A 21,666-nucleotide genomic window follows, 5' to 3' on the forward strand; every position below is an offset into this window, starting at 1 on the left:
TTAATGTGTAAGGTAACAATTTATATTGTTAGCTGTACATTGAATAATGCCTCTATGAAAAGACTTTTAAGAAAATCTAAAAGTAGGTGTAAATATCAAAATATATTAGCAACTTGGAAATCAATTTAAATAACAATAGGACATTTCACATACATTGTAAGATAATTGATACTTATATTTTTACACTTAAAAACAATAGTCACAAGATCTGGATATTGTTACTGTTGAAATATAATATCTATTTTCTAGAAACATTAACATATAAAAAATATTCTCAAGACTTTAAAAATGTCTTAAAGTAAAAAACAAATTGGTTCTTTGTTATATATTTAGTATGGAATATGATAATGGCTGGATATTTATTTTAATCTCTGTAACTTCTTCTTTTGCAGCGTTTTTCCTGATTTTCTTTTTAGAGCGGCTTTCTGGCCATCTCCCTGGGAAGATTTAGTACTATCGGTCGAAAACTTTTTCTTTTTCTTAAGTGACAGCTGCTCTGCTTCATGTACTGTAAAATAATTAAAACAATGAAAGAATTATAGAATTTTAATTATGGTTTAATTGACAAAATGTTAAGAAAATTCTATAGTAATACCCTGAGATGAAGATGGTGTGGCTTCATCCGGGATCTGCTCTGTTTCAAAATCTTTTCTGAGCCATACTGCTAAGCAGGTAAGCCTGGCTTTGGTATTGACTTCACATAGCAATGATGGAGCATTCTCAATCTGAAAAACAAAAATCCAAGACATTTATTCACATAAACCCCAGAAAAATAACCATGCCATTTTATAACAGTTAAGGCAATATTTATCACATTGAAGATCATTAGGTTCTTCAGCATCCTCTTCCTCAGACAATATTTTATACCAGTTGTGCAAATCTATCAGTATTTATATATTTGTTTATTTATATCCTACCATTATTATTTTACAAAGAACTCAAGGCAGTACATTTGAAATTTGAATGGCGTATGAAGAAATATGGTGACATTAACGACAGAAAAAATCCCAAATGCACTTTGGCATCCTTATCTTAAAAGAACTAGCTTGTTAACTGACCTTGTTTCTTAGAAAGCTGATTTAAGGATAAGCCATGCTATAGCCATTTAGTTAAGACTAAGATCCATTGACTGAACATTTCAGAAAAAAATAGGTTAACAATTGATTACAAGTCTCACCATTTTATTGAATTTGATACAATTTATTTACCTTTCTAATGAAAGATCAATGTAAGAAATATGCTTAGATGAGTTATAAATGTGAACAACCCAAATTATACTTATAACTAAAACTGCATTTCTGTAGTATAAAGTTAGAAAGATTTTAATTCAATTAGATTGTTATTCAGTGGCAGATTGTACAGGTGAATACAAATAAAGGCTTCCATTATTTCTGCAGAATTTCATTTGGATTACTGAATAAGGATTAATCCAGTGATTTTCGAACTTTGCTATATCATGATCTCCCAATCCAAAATAAAACTAATTATTTCTCTGAGGTTAAAAAAAGGGCAACAAAATACACAATAGGTAATACAATCACAATGTTTAATAAATATTTCCCACTATGGGCTTGTTAAGAGAAAATAGAAAGCAAAGCCCAGACTGAATTCTGACGATCCTGTCCCTCGCTATGCAGACCTGTTTAAAAACAAGAACAATTACAATACCATCTTCTCCACACCTTAAGGTGCTTGCAATCCCCCTCAGTTTGAGAATCCTGAATTAGCATGGTTTACCTTTTCAAATGACAGTTCCTCTCTTTGAGTACAATACTGTACCTTCCCTTTGTGGGGAAGGTTGTTGAGAAGGTGGTGGCCTTCCAGCTTCAGCGTACCTTGGAGGAAGCTAACTATCTTGACCCCTTCCAGTCTGGCTTCAGGCCCGGTTACAGCACAGAAACCGCTTTGGTCGCATTGACCGATGATCTCTGGAGAGCCAGAGATGGAGGCCATGCGTCCATCCTGGTTCTCCTTGACCTCTCAGCGGTTTTCGATACCATCGACCATGGTATCCTTCTGCGACGACTGCGGGAGGTGGGGGTGGGCAGCACTGTTTTGCAGTGGTTCTCCTCCTACCTCTTGGACAGGTCGCAGTCGGTGTTGGTGGGGGGGCAGAGATCGTCCCCGAGGCCCCTTACTTATGGGGTGCTGCAGGGCTCGGTCTTATCCCCCCTACTATTTAACATATACATGAAACCGCTGGGCGAGATCATTCAGAGGCACGGGATAAAATACCATCAATATGCGGACGATACACAGTTGTATCTGTCCGCCCCGTGCCAACTCAATGAAGCGGTGGAAGTGATGAACCGGGGCCTTGAGGCTGTTAAAGACTGGATGAGAGCTAACAAACTGGTGCTCAACCCGGAAAAGACCGAGTGGCTGTTGTGTTTTCCTCCCAATAATTTGGCTAATGTTCCATCAATCAGGCTGGGGGGACAAAATTTATACCCCTCAGACAGGGTCCGCAACTTGGGAGTCCTCCTGGACCCACAGCTGAGTTTTGACCATCATTTGTCAGCTGTGACCAGGGGGGCATTTGCTCAGGTTCGCCTGATGCGCCAGTTGCGGCCCTACCTGAACCGGGAGGCCCTCACAACAGTCACTCGAGCCCTTGTGATCTCTAGGCTGGAATACTGCAATGTGCTCTACATGGGGCTGCCCTTGAAGAGCATCCGGCGACTTCAGCTAGTCCAGAATGCGGCCACGCGAGTGATCGTGGGCGCACCACGGTTCGCCCACATAACACCGATCCTCCGTGAGCTGCGCTGGCTACCTGTTGATCTCCGGGTGCACTTCAAGGTCCTACTTACCACTCACAAAGCGCTCCATGGTAGTGGATCTGGCTATTTGAGAGACCGCCTTCTGCCAATTACCTCCCTGCGTCCCATCAGATCGCACAGGGTAGGCCTCCTCCGAATTCCATCCGCCAGTCAGTGCCGACTGGCGACTACGCGGAGGAGAGCCTTCTCAGTCGCAGCTCCGACGCTATGGAACAATCTCCCCGTGGAGATCCGCACCCTCACCACCGCCCAGGCCTTCCGCACGGCCCTTAAGATCTGGCTATCCCGTCAGGCCTGGGGATAAAAATCTTAGTTTGTCCCCTCCCGAATGATGAATGAATGTTGTGCTTTATTTTTAATATTATGTATTGTCTTATGTTTTTTTGTCTTTGTACCCCCCTCCCTGTGTTTTGTAAGCCGCCCTGAGTCCCCTCAGGGAAAAGGGCGGCCTATAAATTATAATAAACACTCTAAACAAACACTCTACTGTTCTCAGACTTACCTATGTTGCAAGTTCACTCTGATGCAGAAACAACAATTCATATGTGAATGTTTTTGTAAGATCTTTATACATTAGTGAAAACAAAGCAATATTCCTCAAAAGCATGAAAGCAGTATGGTGAAAGTTTCCCCAGCTGAACAAACATAGCACATTAAGTTTGCTGCAGTCCCTTTGATCTGCGTACAGAAATGGACAGAGCTGCTTTAACACCCTGAGAAGGGGGTCTTCTATTTATTCTAATACATTTCACAAAGCATTGCTCAAATGCTTTGCACAACCCTAAAAAGCATAACTGCCAGAATCACTTTGAGTAAGGCAGTACAGGTAATCCTCAACTTATAAGTAGGTCATTTAGTGACAGTTCAAAGTTACGATGGCACCGAAAAAGTGACCTAGGATCGTTTTTCACACTTATGAACACTGTGGCATCCTCATGGTCACATGATCAAAATTCAAATGCTTGGTGATTGGTTCATATTAATGACAGTGCAGTGTTCCGTGGTCATGTGATCATCTTTTGTGACCTTCGGATAAGCAAGTCAATGGGGAAGTCAGGTTCACTTAACAACCATGTTACTAACTTAACCACTTTAGCAAGAAAGGTTGTAAAATGGGGAAAGCTAACATAACAAATGTCTCACTTAGCAACATAAATTTTGGGCTTAATTGCGGTTATACATTGAGGGCTACCTGTATACATTTATTACCTAAATAAACAATCAACCAACAATGTAATACTATGAGAGAGGACAGATGAAATATGTGTCATATTAATTGTAAAATCTTGAAAATCACATCTAAGCAATCCATGTTTATTCAGAAATAAGTCTCTTGACATTAAAGCAAGCCAATTGAGTTCACTTAAAACTGCAAGTATCATGGTAATCATGAATGAGTTAGATGCAATTCTAAGTTTTATAGACTATATCCAGAGGGTTCTGTATCCAGTGGGATTTTCCCCCTTATCCTTGTAAAAAAACACTCTTTTATGAACATTCAATTCAATATTTTATATATAGGTAAGCTGTATAAGCCATTTATCTTCTATTAGACTCTTTGCTCTTTATGTAATTATTAATGGAATGTCATCTCTCATTTTTCATACAATCCTAACTATTCTTCACAATATTTTGAATAATTTGATAATACACAAACCTTATCAATATCCAGATTCCACGCTTTAATGTAACCATCACTTGATGCTGTTACTAGAATATGTAAGCCTTCCATTTTGAAATTGTACAGTGCTTTGATTCTAAGGATCAAGAGATATTACATTTTTAAATGTAAATGAATTAGAAAATAAGAACATCCACAATGTTCAGGAAAGTATTGCAAAATGCTAACAACTATTACTTAACAAAATTCTACCTCTATGTGAAGAATCATGCAATGGTATCTTACTTTGATCCCTCTGTGCTGTACTTCAAACACTATCTGATAGATTAAAATGTGAAAAAAATGCAAGGGAAAGGAAACAGCTTGACTTACTAATGATATCCATTTTCACTAATAGTCAACATAAATAATACTGCAACAGAGCTATAATACAATTCATCCAAAGGTGAGCCTAGAGCGATATGTTCAAAGACAAAGACTGATCTAAATACAAATACTCAAACACTGAAAATTTAGTACTGAACTTAGTACTGATGAATGAATGTTGCTTACTATTTTACTTCTATGTATTGTTTGTGTCTATTGTCTGTACCCCCCCTTCCTTATTTTATGTAAGCCGCCCTGAGTCTCCTCAGGGAAAAGGGCGGCCTATAAATACTAATAAAATCCAAATCTAAAATCCAAAAATTAATCTTATGGCAATTACATGTACTATCATTGAACAAAACTCAGAAGAAAAAAGTATGTTAAAAATTAATTTTTTTTAAAGTAATTATTTAATTATAGAAAAATACCTGTTTTCATGAGCTTTAAATTCACAAACACATTTTTGAGATTCACAATCAAATAATCGTATGAATTCGTCATCTCCTGCAATAGCAAGTATGGAATCCTTTAAGGAAACATGAAAAAAAGGGCGTGTATGAGAATGGATTCATTTACAACGTTCTAAATAATGCGACACTATTTTTCTACTTACAGTGATAAACTTTATTGAAGATATCCTCTTTTCTGTAGCAATGGTACCAGTGATAGAAGCTGTTTCCAGGTCATATATATCAACTTTGTTAGCTATAACCACCACGTATATCTCACCACTTGTTGACCATTTAACAAGATGAGCATCTAAGAAATATAAATGATATAGATTTTGAGAAAAAAAAACAATTAAATCACAGATGTCATCTAATGCAGATGAGATTTTGCTCTGCATAGTAGCGAATAGATGTTTATTTATTACTATTTAAGAAAAACCTGTCTTGAATTTAATGCCTTTACACTTTTTATACTCCTGGAAGTCAAGATTTATCAGCCCCATTCTCTTTTGATGTTAAACAAAAATTCTTAAAATTAATATTACAGTAACAATCCACTAAGATTACAATGTATAACCTATTAATTAGGATCTAAATATTAAAATTCAAGAAATACATCACACACTGTAGTAGAACAGCTATGAAAACCTTGGAAAAGATATTCAAAGACTTTGATAACTCTATTCTTACAAAGATTAGAATTGTGCAAACAATGGTATTCCCTATGATAGTCTATCACAGGGGGTCCCCAATCCCTGGGCCGTGGCCCACTATCAGGATGTGGCCTATTTGAAATTCTTGAATTCTTATCGTACAGTTTAAAATTCATTGAATTCTTATTACTCCATATTCAGCCTGTTATCAGTAAGGCTAATTATCTGCAATAGAATTTTATTAAAAAATCTGAGATGGTCCTTGACAAAGGTGACTTGCATTTTTGAACAAGAATACACACACACACACACACACACACACACACACACACACAGACCTATTTTCCAAGCTTTACTTTTACTACTGTGAAAGCTAACTTAAGGTTTGATAAATTTAAATAATGGAGAATAAACAAAAATAAAAAGCAAATAATATACTTACTTTGTTTTATGTTTTTTATGAATGCAGATCTTCCTTCTACAAGGTTCCATGTTCTAAAAAATACCAATAGATATTTTTGAACTGAAGACAACATAGTTATTTTAAAATTTAAGAAATGTTTAAAAGTAAACTCTTAATATTTTTATGTTGAATTTTAACTCCCCTATATTAAAGAAAAAGAGTTAAAGCTGCCGATAAATTATTTATCCATGAATCTGAATCTATAATATTAACTTGTCCATTATTCTTCCTAATTAGCAATGTTCTTGTACACCAATATGGAAAGGAAATAATTTTCATTTTTAGTAGTTGTGGAAGAACATAGATGATGGTACAAATTATAGGCAATATGGTTTCCTTTTGAAAACCTTGAGAGTGAAGAGAAGAGAATCCTTTCTGTAATTTTGACCTTCTCAAGCAAATTTACAAATTCAAACTTCTGATAGATTTCTATCAATGAGAAACAGTTTCTTACATCTGAATATTGCATTGTGTGCAGAAGCTTTAAGGCATGTATGGAAGTTGGAAATGGAGATGGCAAGACAGCAAAGTAGAGAGCATAAAACTTCATTTGCATAGTTTTGGAAGCAGCCATTATAAGCTTCTTTTCATTTATACCCCTTGTCATTTATTAAATTAGATTTTTTTTATTCTTGATGCTTGTGTGTCTTATAAATTTGTTAACTTGTTTAGCAATAACAACATCTCTGATATTTATTCTCACAGCCTTGAACAGCTAATTGCTTTGAAGTTATAAAAAATAGCATTATCTTAAATAAAACCAAGGCCATTTGCAGTCTTATGACATACCTTAATGTTCTGTCTGTTCCTACTGATAAAGCCAACTTTCCAGAAGGATGAATAGAAAGAGATGTCACATGGCCCCTAATACATAAAAAGCATCAATATTTTAATATAGATAGACCACTATCAATATATTCAATCAATATATTCAATCATAATATGATTCCCCCTGAATAAATATAAATATTATACTATGTGTATGTTAAACATTACAGACCCTCATGGTAGAAACTAGGAAATTAATTTCTAGCAATTGTAATTACAAGTAGTTTCCTTCTCCGCCAATATTTAGAGATCAGTTTTGATTTTAACAAAAAATAGTGGTTAGTTAAGTTTTTGTTACTTTTGTTATCTCTGTTCTCTGTGTTTTATACTATCTGTTTCTGAACTTATACATACATTATACATACTTCGGTCATGGAGAAACAAAGAAATTTAATAAATGAAAAAGAGGTTTAAAGCAAGAGATGGATAATTTACTTTTCATCATCTATTTCATTTCCCTCCCACTGCATACTATATCATTCTGGAGAATTCTGAATCTCATGATTAATTTTTCAGACAGGAGCAAACAAACACTATTGTAGAAATAGAATTCTGCTTATGTAGCTATGGATCCAAATTATTATACAATTATTATCAGAGAAAGGAGAACATACTTGTGGGCTTTAATTGACTTCAAGCATTCCCATTTTTTTGTATTCCAAATACATATGAGACCATCTTCAGCTCCACTCAATAGATGAGCATTCCCATAGAATTCCAAGCAGGTTACAGTGCCTGAAAATCAACAAGAACAATTCTATTCCAGCCTTTTGGTTTAAAATGAAGAATATTTCAAAATGGTTTTTATAGCAAAGTCATAATTTTTATATACCTACAAATTTAATGAATGCCTTGGCATATTTTCAAATTGTATTTATTATCCTGTATTTATTATTTTTTATAAATAACTCGAGGTGGTGAACACCTTCCTCCTCCTAGTTTCCTACAAAAACAATCCTGTGAGAGAGAATGACTGGCCCAAAGTCACCCAGCTGTTTTTCATGCCTAAAGCAGGACTAGAACTCATGGTCTCCTGATTTCTAATGTGATACCTTAATCACTAGCCCAAACTAACTCTCATAATGGCTCAAGGACAAAAACCTATGAGATCAGTAACAGGGGTCCCTTAAATGACAGTCTTTTACCAGCAAGGGTAAAAAGCAAGTTAGCCACTAACACTCTGCATAAATAGTTGTTTCAGGCTCTCTTTTCCAGCATGGGCAAGGATACCCTTTTAGGCCATGTTCGTGTACACTGCTTCCTCGGGAGATTGCTCATTCGCTCAACCTGTGAGTCACTATTTTGATGCATATGACATGTTCTTAGTAGTGAGAGCCTTAACAAATGCCCCGTTTGAACCCATTAGGCTTATTCCTATTGGCATTCTTACTTGAAAGTCTAATAAGGAGGTACTTGGATTTCATTTCTCCTTTAAAGAGGCACATTTGTTGTTAAACTTCTCAGTTCTTGGCTTCAAGAAATACATTGCTTTTGAATCTCAGAATAGGAAACATGTTTGTCAATGTAACCAAATACTGGCTTATACTCACTTTTCTTATTAAATTTTTTTGATATACAAATGGAGCCTTTGCCCCTTCTGATTTCCCCATTCATCAAATAATAGTTCTGTCTGCTAATGAAATTAATAGGAACTGCATAAAATTAGACAAATGACATACATTAAAAGCAAGATAATTTACATTTTTATAATGTGATTATGCAAATTACACAGCTCCACAGGTTACATACCTTTCAATTTCACACATATGTGAAAAACAGACACTTCTCCTCAAAATGAGTTTTCACCATACTGCAGTCCTGCTGAGAACTATGTCTTGCTCACCCAATTTAAAACATCAAGCATGAACTCCTTACCATTGTGTTGTACCAATGCTCCATGTTCTACCTTCTTTTTCATGTCATAGATTTGTATAGTTTCATCCTTGCTCCCAGTGACTACATATCTTTCATTCACAGCTACTGCGGATAGCGAAGCACTATGTGCATGATGAGTAAAATCAGGAGCAACTGCCCAGTTCTAAAAATAAAAAATATATATTAGGAATAAAATTTGTTTAAGAATCAGTCAAAACAGCTATTTTGATTTTCCTATAACATTCCAGTGTACTGTTTTTAAAAACCAAAGTAAAAACTTGTTTGAAAGCACTTATCTTCACAGATCTTCACCTAATATACTTAGCATTACATCTTCCAAATGCTCATTAAATGTTTTGATGAATGACATAAACTGACTCAAATGCTTGAATGGAAATATTCAGTACTAAGCTTTAAGATGCTTCTTCAAAATAAAGGATTTCAGATTATCTCAGTATAAATTAGTAGAATTGTTAAATTGTTATAGAAATTATATATTTAGAAGAAATTATATATTTAGAAAATGCTTTGAAGTGGAAAATTATTACAGAAAATTATCCTGCTATGTGATTACAAACTATCTATTTTACAGAGACAGACATTTTTTAGTTTGAAAGTAAAAACAGACCTCATGAATCAAACCATGATACTTTCAATCTTTTCCCATTGATCAGAAACCAATTCCATCTAATTCAGTTAGCAGCAGTTGTTGTCAATTACTGCCATTATAGGTATCTATTTCATGGCCTCTGGACTTTAGAATATGCAACTAATTTCAGTTAAAATGGTATCTATGTAATCTAACTACATTTCTACAAAATGAATGCTTGTGACACATATTTATGTTCCAAAAGAACACTGGATTTTGTTAGTGATTTCTGGATGAATGGCCTCTCCATAATTAAAGGATATTGTTTCATGTCGACCACTGAAATTCTTGTCCCACAAACCTTTTTTTTTTTTCAAAATTTGTTATTTACAGTACTTTTTAAAGGCTCAGTTCTTAATTTCAATTCAGGCAATCAAAGTGCACTTTTAAATCCACAAAAATGAAGCATATCAACAGCTTTTCTAGACTAACTAGCAAACTTCATATGCATTGATTTCTTTTGTATCCATTACATGAACCAATTCCCCCTCAGGCTACACTATTTGGTTTGTAATGGTAGCAGTGATGGCAAATCAATAGGTTTGCATTTCTTTGATTTGATTACTTTTATTGAGTTTTAATATAAGCTGCCTTGAGTCTTTCCACTATGGAAGCTATGTAAACCTAAAAAAGGAGATGGAGGAATATAGAAGTCCTGCTATGTCAATGTTATATTTTGCTTCCTTTACACACACAAACACAATGAAAGTTTTGCTACTAAGAAATTCGTTCAAGACTGATACCATTATATTTAATTTAAAATTAAATAGTTGTATAATAGTGATGAAAGAAATGTCCTTCTGGGTTCGGCTCCAAGTGGGGAAAAAGACACTGGAGACATGGAGGCTGCTTGGAAAGATGGTTTATTGATGTATAGGGCCACATGGCTTGAGCCCTGAACAGAAAAGGTGATCACATGCTTCAATGTTGGTGGAGAAGAAGAGAAGCGCTGAGGGAGGGGCTTGCTAGGCTTTTTATAACCTGTTCAGTCCCACCTCTCTGTTTCCTGTTCCTGTGTAAGAAATGTATTCTGATTGGTTGTCAGACTCCCATGGTGCCATGCAGGGGGCTACTCTCTAGGCTGTGTTTTGAATCCAGGTTTGGTTGAGTTCTCAGATGCCATGTGGTCAGTTGGGGCCAATATTATCATGCTTTAATCCCACCCCCTGGAGCTGAAGTGGAGAAGCTTTTATTATGTAAAGTGGACTAGCTTGGCCTTAATGGCCCACTGACAAAGTGGGGATAGGCAGGAAGCTACAGGCAGCTATTATGTCTTTTAAAACATGTTTCTTTCTTTTCACATCCAGAGAAATATTCTGCCTTTTCAATATTTCCTAGGATATTTCATTTTTCTGGGAGAGGGCTGGGTGATAACGTCCTACAATAGTATGTCTTGAACTAATTTCTAATGATTTAAAAAACCACATCACATCAAGATATTAACTTATATGAACTGTAATGGGTCTTTTTTAAAATCATACACTATACAACTTTGGATTCTTAAAACACTTGAGATCCTAAATGGCAATTGCCACATATAGAATTTCTACTTTTCTTTTTATATTCAATACTTTTTTAAGCTTTTAAAAAACGCCAATAATTTAATTTTATTGTAGAAACTTCACTGCACTGAAATCATACCATGTACATGTACATCACAATAAAGAAAGGGTCTTGGTTCCTTCAGGTGACAATTGAGGGCTCCGAGGAAGCAATGTTTTATTGCTTCCAAGCAGGCGTCCCTTAAAACTCCGGCCAAGTTTGGAAGCTGAGCTCAATGTAGAGAGTTTATTGATTTTTCCATTTTTTTTGTTTTTTTATTCCTTTTTTTCCCCCCTTTATCTCTTATCTTTTAACTTTTAATCTATTTGGTTTTAATATACTCTAGACTGTGTTTGATAAAAAGCTATGCCGGGTATGGGATCTGGGAAGTCGGAAGGGGGCTTGGGAGGGGGGTTTACTGGGGGGAGGGGGGAAATATAGGTTCAACTTCCAAAACAATAAGAATGCACTTGTATACTGCTGCTCTTTTTTCTTTTTTTTTTCTCTTTTCCTTTTCTTTTCCTTCAATTTTAGTATAAAATACAAATCGAATAGATTAATGAATAGTAGAAATACACCGAAGCGAGGAGTAGAGGGAAAGAAGAGGGAGGAGTAGAGAGGGAGTGAGAGGGGAATGTAAGGAGGGTGAGATGGAGGGAAGGGGAGAAAGGAATGTCTGAGGGGGAGGGGAAGTAGAAGAGGGGAATGTTGGAGGGGAGAAATGAAAGTTGGAGGGGGAGAAGAAAGGGTGTATGGAGGATCGAAGTGTTATGTTGGTTTCCTATAGTGGAATAGAACAGTGTTTTTCAACCTTGGCAACTTGAAGGTGTCTGGACTTCAAGTCCCAGAATTCCCCAGCCAGCGAATGCTGGCTGGGGAATTCTGGGACTTGAAGTCCAGACATCTTCAAGTTGCCAAGGTTGAAAAACACTGGAATAGAAGATGAATTGTGTTTATTGTTTTTTTAATTGCACAGTATATAAGTGATTGTACGAAATGAAAATGAAATAAAACAGTTAATAATAATTAAAAACTCCGGCCAAGTTTAAATTGGGAATCCCCGTTTTGAGGTTTCTTCCGGTATGGAGGTTGGAAAAACCCCTAACTTTCTAGCAAACCCTCTTTAGACCGTCCTCTTTGAAGGTGATCTGAGCTAAAAGGCTGACAATACATTGCCCTATTTATTTTTTTGTCTAAAAAAGAACTGCCGCCAAAGACGTTGTCCCGCACAACGACCTCTGCTCGGAAGGAGAGGCGAGGCGAGCCGTGAGGGAGGAAAAAACGTGTCCGGGCGACTGCGCGGGAACGCCCCCCCTCTTCCTCCCCCCCCCCGTGAGACCACGTCCGGAACTCACGAGGCGGAGCCGAGCACGAGCCACGCCGCCAAGGCTTCTGGGAAGGAAACTGAGCAAGACGAAGGTTGAGCTCACGCGCTTTCCCCTGCCCTTGCGCACGCGTTGGCAGCTCGCGACTTCGGCGTAGCTCGCGTAGCGTGCGGCCCGCGTGGTGAGTATAAAAAGACCCGTCAGCGACTGGATACTCTCGCCTTTTCTGTGCCCCCTTTCCCCGTTCTCTTATTTTTTTTAAAAAAAAAACTTACCTCGGTCGGTTGTATGGAGAACCCGAACAGAATCTGTTCGTAACATCCTCCCAGGACCTCCATTTCTCGGCCTCCCTTAGCGACGCCTCTTTAGCGCGGGGTCCTTTTTTGTCTTGAGTTTGTAGCGCGGCCTCCTAAACCGCCTGTCCTTTTTTTTCCCCCCCTCGGGGGGAGGTGTCTACTCCACCGCCTGAAGCGAGGAGCCCGCTCCCCGTTTCCAGATTGATTTTCTTTTGTCGTTTTGGAGCGGGAGGGAGAGGCAGGAACGATTCGTTTAAAAAAAAAAAAAAAAAGAAGGAAGAAACGGAAACAGGCAGTCGCGAAGACAACCCCGGGCGGAAGTCGGGGGAGGGGAGGGAAGACGGGGGAGGGGAAGGCGGCGGCGGCGGCGGAAGGGAACGTTGCGAGCTCCAAACGGCTGGTGATGGCGGCTGTGTGGAAGGTGATGTTAGTATTCGGGGTTTGAGGGGAAAGGGACGGGGGTCCTTCGCCTCGTGGGCAGGTAGTGTTAAGATGTTGCCGATTCCGAATGTTTCGCCAGCTTCCCCCCCCCCTTCCCCGCTAAGGGCCGCGTGAGTTCTGCCCCGCCCCCAATAGGGAGGCCTAGCACGCGTTGGTGCCTTTTCTCCCTCCTCTTTCCCGGTCCAGTAATCCCTTTGGAGTGCATTTAAGCTGTCTCTGGATAGACATTTCGGAGCTGCTTTTAATGATAAGTGGGATATAAACGGGGCGAGAGCTTGTTAGCATATGAATAGGTTCGCATGTACGTGCTAACATGTTCGTGCCTACCTCCGCGCGTGCGCATAACCCTCTCTACCTTTTGAATCCCCCCCCTTTTAAAAAAATAATAATTGCAACTTGGAGTTTTCTCAATTAAAGATTGTAATCTTCGGCGTCGGTGTTTCAGAGGGAGCGTTATCGAAATGATTTTGAGGTTTATTTTACAACGACGAAGCTTAGCGTTACAGCTGTGCTACGTTTAAAAATGGCCTTTTAATTTGAGTTGGTGTTAAGTAGGGACAGCTCCATTGGTGGTGAAGGTTTCCCCCCACCTCATAATTCCATATTCAAAAGTAAGTGGTGGCAGATTAAAAATAACAGGGCTTGATCAGAGAGAGAGAAAGAGAAATAAAAACACCTCTTGTTTAAAAACCCTCTTTCCCTAGTTTTGAATAAAAATATATTTAAAAACTAAAAATATCAATGCGGAAATGAAAAGTAACCATTGAAAAGTCAGTCCTGTTTTTCTCGGAATGCAAAAAAATCATATTCATATGAATAATCATATTCCAATGATTTTCTAATTTAAAAAGAATGAAAAATTGCCACCTTTATTTTGGGCCATTGGGATTTTGTATTCTTTAAATGTATTTGAAATTTGGCAGATTAAATTTTTTTTTAACACACTTTGTCCTTGAAAAAAAGATTTTGGCACCTTCCAGTGATTGCAAGCTGAGACATGATCATAAAAAAGTCTGCCCCTTTGCTAAACCAAAACCAAATCATATTAAGTTGGATGTTTGAACGAGATGTGTAAATATTTATTATAATCTATTTTTTACCTATTAAGTTCAATACAGATTGTGTTATGAAACAGTTTTTTTTTCTAATTCTTATACTATTTGTTTTTATTGTAGTGAAATCACAAGTTCTTCAACAACCTTTGCGGAAGAAAGTCCTGCTGTTACTTCAGTTTAGATGATTAAAGTAACTGGAGGCAAGATCTCGGTTTGTTCTGGTACTTGCCACCTTCTGCAGCTAAATTCTTTTAATTTCTTAAGTTTGTATATTTGACACATTGGTAAGTAGTAGCAGAAATTGTATTTATAAAATGCGAAACTGGTGGCTTTTACCATTTCTGAAATGAACCAATACCAAGCTGCCCTTACCTGGAGAAAATAGATCTAACAGTTATAATTTTATATTTTAAGAACTGCAGTTTTATTGTAAATGATTTTTTTATACTAATGTATTTAGGCTAGATATTATTAAATGCTTAGTTGGGGATTGTTTATTAAATGAAGACAATATAAAATTATAATTTGGTTCAGAGTTAAATGTTTTTATAGGAAGCAAGGTACAGGTAGTCCTCACTCTTAATGACCCAATTGAGATTGGAATTTCTGTTGCTATATGAAGCAGTTGTTAAATGAAACGTGACTGCACTGCTTAGAGATGACAGTTCTGGTGGTGCAGTTGTTAGTCGAGGCCTCATCTTTCTGTGACTCTCACCTCCACTTCCCCAAATCCCATCTCTCTTTTGGTTGCCCTGCCCTCTGGTACCTTCCCTAGTGGCTACTCCTAACCTTCACTGCTTGCTGAAGGGGAAGCTTCATGAAAGCCAGCAGCTACTTAGGGAAAATATAACTGAAGGTCGGGGGGGGGGGGGAGTGCAGAGACTGTAGAACAGATATGGGGAGAGTTCAAGTGCAGTTGCAAATGCACATGGGCTGCCAATGTCAAACCTAAATTTTGATCACATGACCCCAACAGCACTGGAACAGTTTTGACCACCATTTCAGTTTAACACTTTTATTAAGTTGTAGATAAAATACAAAAGTAAATCTGAAGACACGGAGGCGGGGGGAGAAAAGTGAGAAACAAGAAAAGAAAAGAAATATTTAGTTCTGACTCCCTCTGTTGCACTAAAAAAAAACATTAACATCAAACAATAACTTTTTGTATTCCCATAATAACATAAACTAGCCATTTCTATAACGTATCAATCTAATTGGTAAAATCCAAAATCAAAGTTTCACTTTTTTCCACTTCAAGCACAAAGTTCATATGGAAACAAAGGTACTTATATTCTTTAACCAAAACAATCAATTTAGCCATTTTTGCCAACTCCATCAGCTTCTTAGCCATTTGTCCATAGTGGGAATCGAAATGCCTTTCCATTTTTGGGCATATAATAGTCTTGCTGCTGTCAACATATGTAAGAGCAAAGTTCTAATTTTTTTCTCCAAAGTTTTTCCATTAAACTCAAAAGAAAAGTTTCTGGTTTCATTTTTATTTTCTTTTTAAGAATTTTCTGTATTATAATATGAATCTTACTCCAAAATTACTTTATCACATGTTGACCATAAATGGCAAAAAGTTCCTTCTTTGCTTTTCTACTTCCAACATTCATTTGAAATAGTTTTATACCTTCTGGATATCTTACCTGGTGGTAAATACCAGCAATACATCATTTTTAAAAATTTTCTCTCAAATTATAGTTTAGTGTAAATTTTAAACCTTTCATCCACGTTTTCACATTGTTCAAGCATCACATTATATCCAAAATTCCTTGCCCAGTAAATCATACAATGTTTTTCATGTTCACTTTCCAAATTCAATTTCAATAACATTTTATAAATCTTAGCAATAATATACTCATCACTACCACACAGTAAGATTTCCAATTCATTGGAATTTAGCAAAATCAAACACACAGCTCTTTTATCTGATTTAAGTTGTTAAATCGTTCTTTCAGTTGTTGATATGTAAACCAATGGCAAACAACCTAATTCAAGTTCTTCCCTCAATTTTAATGTAAGTGCACCAGAGTTGAAAGATAATATATTACCATATGTTCATCCGTCTGGCTTCACTACCAATTTTTTTCCTTTAAAAAACCTCTTCTGGGGACACCCAGAGGCAACTTCGTAGAGAAACTTGTTTTATATTTATTCCAAACTCTTACTATGGCACGTCAGTTTTAACTACCATTTGTTCAGTGTCAGAACTTTGGTCATTAAAAAAGGACTACCTGCAGTGATATTGAGGCATTAGAACTGCTGTTAACTATTTGTTTTTAAAGAACAGTAAGTTATATAGACAGTTGTAACTGGTGAGTTACAACTGTAACTAGCAAACTGCATTGCAGGTAGTCCTTGACTTACCACAGTTCATTTAGTGATTGTTCAAAGTTACAATGGCACTGAAAAAAGTGACATGGCTGTTTTTCACACGTCCATTGCAGCATCCCCATGGTCACATGATCAAAATTCAGATGCTAGGCAATGGATTCATATTTATGACAATTGCAATGTCCCAAGATCATGTGATCCCCTTTTGTGGATTCAATGGGGAAGCCATATTCATTTAATATTAACAATTGTACCAAGAAAGGTTGTAAAATGGGGCAAAACTCACTCAAATGTTTCACTTAACAACAAACAATTTGGGCTCAATTATGGTTGTAAGTTGAGGTCTGCCTGTATCCTTAGTTTGCTAGTTATAGTTCAAGCAAACTGCATTATCCTTTGCAGCAATTGAGAGTTTTTTATTAATGCTGCATGATTTTTTTCAACAAAAGGAAAATGCCCAGTTGCACTACAATTTTGCAAAATGGGAGTTCTTGCTGATAGTGACTTGTCATGCCAAAATGGCAATAACTTGTTTTACTGCATAACTGATGCCAAAGATTATGATATATTAACATAATAGTTATGTTCATGATGAAATATATAATGATTGCATCTTAGTACTTTAAAAACTAAGACAAGGCTATATTATGTAGAATGACTCTGAAATGGCATAGTACGTTGGTTGTGATATATAAGAATTTCCATGATGTTAAAATTGTTTTTAAGCACCTACAAGCTTCTTAGTTATTGAATCATTTTTGACAATTAACATTTAGAATGAATTCAACTGATTAATTAATTCTACCAAAAGAATGAATTCAGATGCTACCATGTCAGGACCAATTGCAATGAATAAGTGCTTATTATATTATAATTTAATAAAAAAAATTAAAGATAAGGGGGAGGAAATATGTAGGTTGCACAATATTCATTAAGTTTATGAAAGCCAGCCTGAGATAGTGATTAAGGCACCAGGCTAGAAAATAGAGGATTTGAGTTTAAATCCTGCTATAGCCATGAAAGCCAGTTGGGTGACTTTGTGCTAGTCCCTCACTTTCAAGGGTTGTTGTGGGGAAAATAGGAGGAAGGTATGTTGGATATGTTCACCGCCTTGAGTTATTTATAAAAATAATAAAGGAGAAAATACAAATAAATGTTTATAGTAGACCAATTCAAAGTATCAGACTTCAAAATTGAATAGCGTATAGTTCCTGTGTACTTTTTTGGGTTGTATTCCCTGCTCTTTGTCATCAAGATGCCATCTACATGTTGACTGATATTTTTCCATTTGCTCTCCTTCCATCTCTATATTTGCTTTGAAGGATGGGAAGATTTTTTGGAATCGATAGACCCAAAGGGCAGGAAAAAAGAAAATATGTGTGAATGGCTATCTGCTGGTGTAAAAGATGATAGATAGATAGGCAGACAGACCAGTGGTGTGCAGTCAGATGAGGCAGGTGAGGCACAGCCTCACCGCTCTCATCATGAAAAGAAGTAAAAGGGAAAAGGCGAGTGCTGAGGTAAGGCTAGCTAGCTGCTGCCTCACTGTGAATGACTGCCTAACTGTTTAAAAAAGCCTCTTTAAAAGCGCCCTCTACTATGAGGTAGGAGAACTGCATGCCTCATCTAGTCTGACTTTTTAGGTGTTTTATGATCGCTCGAGGAGAGTTAATCGAGGGTTAAAAGCCTAAAAAATCCCAAGGTAAGTGAGGCACGCAGTTCTGCCTCATAGTAGAGGACGCTCATTCTTCCTGTGACTCAACTCTTCCCTTTTTCTTCCCTTCTCGCTTGCGATCCAGTGACAATAAAGGGGGAGCGAAGAGATGTACCTTAATCTCTTCATTGATTTCCCTTTTTACAGGATGAGCCTGCTTCCTGCTTCTTTTACTTTCTGGAGGTCTTACTTCTTTCTCCATTTCTGCCATTTTTTATTTTATTGTTTTGTGTGTGTCTGTGTGGCGCGCACGCGTGTGTGCATATATCTACTTTGGTGGAGATGAAATGGCTGCTGGTATTTGGGAAAAAGCTTTCGGGAGGGAGGGGTGGCTTTTAGCACTGATTTGTTTCCCTCTCTTTTCTCTCTCATTTTCTCCTTTGAGCTCCCTTTCATTTCTCTCTCCCCCTTCTCTCTTTAATTTGTTTCCCTCTCTTCTCTCCTTCCAGCTCTCTTTCATTTCTCTATCTCTCTCTCTCTTTCTCCCCTTTTCTTTTTCATCTCTTTCTTGCGTGTGCAAGCAAAATACCCCAGGTTCATGGTGGCGGGGACAGCAACTCCTTCCGCTGCGCTGCGGAGAAGAGCCACGCTGTGCAGGAGACTCCTCAGCACTAGACTCGGGTCAGCGAGAGCCGCGGTCCCCTTCATGTTGGCTCAGGAAGGAGGGGAATGGGACCGTGGCTCGCGCTGATGTGAGTCTAGCGCTGAGGAGTCTCCTGCACAGCGTGGCTCTTCTCCTTAGTGCAGCGGATTGGCCTGTTGTAATGAAACAGTGTACATTACGAACACCATTATTTTGCATACCCTTATTTTAAATGTATTAAGAAAGAGCATCATTACATATTTTCTCCCTGTCTTTACTTCCTAGTGACAATAATTTGCAAAAATAGCTTCTATTTTAGGATGGCACATTTTAATTAGAACTGGAGAAATGAATTCCACAGTAGAAAAAAATAAAACCTTTCTTTATTGGGGGTAACAAAATCAGAGGAAGCAGACATCTGGTATAGAGCATTGTGGTTGTTTCTGGTACAGTGACATAATAAAAATTGAGGGTTGCTCTGCTGATGTGTAAAAGTGTATCTTGGCTTATTTACATGAAACCTTATCTTTTTTGTATATATGCAGCATCAGAACAGCTACTACAGACTTCTTTTTCTTGCGAAGATAGCTATTTACAATGGCTAGCCAGGTAAGATAATTTCATAGAAATGTGGTTGCATTACTAGCTAATTTGGGGGAAGCGCAACCTTGTCCATATTTCTTGGCAAATGGCGGACTTGAACCCAGTACTCCTGGGGAAGGGATGATGGGTTTTTAGCCATATATTTCCCTCAGATAAATTTCTGACAAATTGTTCTCCCCTGCTGTGAAATCCTTAATCACTCCAACTGAAGCAGCTTGGGGACAGAACACGAAACTTTGCTTTCTGCACTATTGCACAATGAGCTCTTGTGGTGGGACTTTCCTATAACACTCACTATTTAAGATGCCTTCATTGGAACTACTACCATTCATGTAAGTAAAACTTAATAAAAATGTTGAATCTGTATTCCTGAGGTGAGATTACTGACTGCCTTTGGTTATGGCCTCCTTCCCTTTTCCCTCCCATATAGCTGCCTCTGCTGGCTTTTATTTATTTATTTTTTTGAATGTGACCCTTTTGTCACTTATATGTTACTGTTGTGAAAACCAGACATGAGTTCCTTCGGCTGTGCTGTAGACTTATTCCAGACAATTTCCTTGAGATACTGGCCAACAGCCAACTACAGAAGAGCCTCAAGTCCGCTTTCTGTGCTTAAATAAACAGAAAGAGTGACCCGGCTCTGCACCTTATTCTGCTGTACTTTCCCTGAATGAATAAGCTGGGTCCTTTTGTAAAAACAAAAGCAAAAAAAAGAAAAAGCCTTAAATGACCCTTAAGTGCTCAGTCAGCCTCTAATGATTAACCTTTTTTTTAAATGAAGGAAGCCGAGGGAGTCAAAATGTTGGCGTGAAAAGCAGTAACTCCGATAGCCAGCTTGACTAAGTCAGGGGAATATGGCTTTTCATACAATCCTTTGGCTCTGTTATTTTTGCCAGGCATTTTCCCCAGAGGCTGCTTTCCCTCATGGGAGGCGGAGGGAGAGATGGGACCCCAGGCTTCTGTCAAGGGAAAGGTGAATATGGGGAAATCACCGAGGTGGTGATCGGGAGAGGGAGGGAGGCATTTAATTGAGATGAAATACTGTATAACTGTTTTTCATTCTAGCAGGATACAGTGGGAAAGGCCAAAAAAGAAAGCCTGCCTCTGTGGTGGAGATCCCCCCACAAAAAACGGAAGAAAAAGAGTAAAGCAAGAGCAGGAAGACCAGATTTTACTAGTATTCCAAGCAGGTGAAGAAATCTTGAAACTGACAAGAAAAAAACTGGCTCTTGTCTGTATATAATACCTAAATCAAGTAGTGAGAAGTTAATCAGAACCAACACACTCAATAGTCCTCAGATTTTTTTTAAAGCTTTGTGAATTGAAAAGATGCTCATCACATAGCTAAAAAAACAAACAAAAAAAATAAAAAGGCAGTTGTACAGAAGTGTTAAATTTAGTTAGTAACTTTCAAAGGTTCAGTGGATACGAACTGGGAAAAAAAATCCGAAATGAAGTAAGTCCAAAAAAAAGCAGTAGGCAATTTTGTTCGACAAGCATCTGGAGAACTTCTCAGCGCGATGGCTGCATTTGGCCCACTGGGGTTGATTACTGCTTCTCAGAAGGTTTCTTAATTTTACCTTCTTGGTGTTACATAAAATGTGATTTTCTGTTGGACCTTTTTTCTTCGGTGCTGAAGGTTTTGCTACATTCTGCATTATATAAACTTCACTGGAGGATGCATGCTGAAAATTCACAACTGCATTGCCAATGTTAGAAAGCCAAGAAGCCTATTAATAGCATCACAGTTGGGATATGAATCAGAAATGAAGGTCATTGCAAGATATTGGCAAGCATCATTTGTTTTCATAAATTAATCTGGAGTTTTATTTAATGTCATAGAAACAAGAAATATAGTTTCTAACTAGATTCAAAGTATCACAAGTTAGTTACCGAATTTTCTATTTGACAGGAGAATTAATGATAAAGCTATTTGAAGGTTACTTGTTATTCAGCCTTCAACTAAATGGAGTATGTAGATAGGATGTATGTATTAAATTGGCATTATTTAGTATGTTTGCTGACATTAAGCTAAAATGTATGTGTGTGTGTGTGTGTGTGTGTTTACTGTTCGGTTCAAAAC

The 21,666-nt window shown here is 37.4% G+C and overlaps 2 protein-coding genes across 11 annotated transcripts in view; one reads left to right on the top strand and one right to left on the bottom strand.

Annotated features, from left to right (window-relative positions):
- PAK1IP1 (PAK1 interacting protein 1) lies at nt 1–13,108 on the bottom strand. Of its 2 annotated transcripts, none has more exons than XM_032222530.1 (10): nt 12,830–13,108; nt 9,039–9,201; nt 7,778–7,898; nt 7,125–7,199; nt 6,315–6,367; nt 5,384–5,529; nt 5,199–5,296; nt 4,441–4,540; nt 596–725; nt 1–508 (listed from the first exon to the last, which is right to left on the bottom strand). In XM_032222530.1, exons 1-10 carry the CDS (start codon nt 12,890–12,892, stop codon nt 360–362), a joined length of 1,098 nt encoding a protein of 365 aa, XP_032078421.1. In that variant the 5' UTR covers nt 12,893–13,108; the 3' UTR covers nt 1–359. The 2 variants fall into 2 exon arrangements, 1 of the variants encoding a protein (XP_032078421.1); XR_004255847.1 differs by lacking the exon at nt 1–508 and adding an exon at nt 3,286–3,461.
- LOC116512197 (tRNA selenocysteine 1-associated protein 1-like) overlaps nt 12,574–21,666 on the top strand; it is a 17,450-nt gene continuing 8,357 nt past the window's right edge. Inside the window, exons 1-6 of one of the 9 annotated variants that reach the window (XM_032222532.1) lie at nt 12,574–12,735; nt 14,467–14,630; nt 19,526–19,589; nt 19,798–19,915; nt 20,480–20,556; nt 20,649–20,773. In XM_032222532.1, the coding sequence (XP_032078423.1) occupies nt 20,527–20,556; nt 20,649–20,773 (155 nt within the window). In that variant the 5' untranslated portion in view covers nt 12,574–12,735; nt 14,467–14,630; nt 19,526–19,589; nt 19,798–19,915; nt 20,480–20,526. The other 8 variants (XM_032222533.1, XM_032222539.1, XM_032222535.1 and 5 more) reach the window with 8 other exon arrangements.

The sequence above is a fragment of the Thamnophis elegans genome, chromosome 8 (assembly GCF_009769535.1).
Source record: "Thamnophis elegans isolate rThaEle1 chromosome 8, rThaEle1.pri, whole genome shotgun sequence".
Lineage (NCBI taxonomy): Eukaryota > Metazoa > Chordata > Lepidosauria > Squamata > Colubridae > Thamnophis > Thamnophis elegans.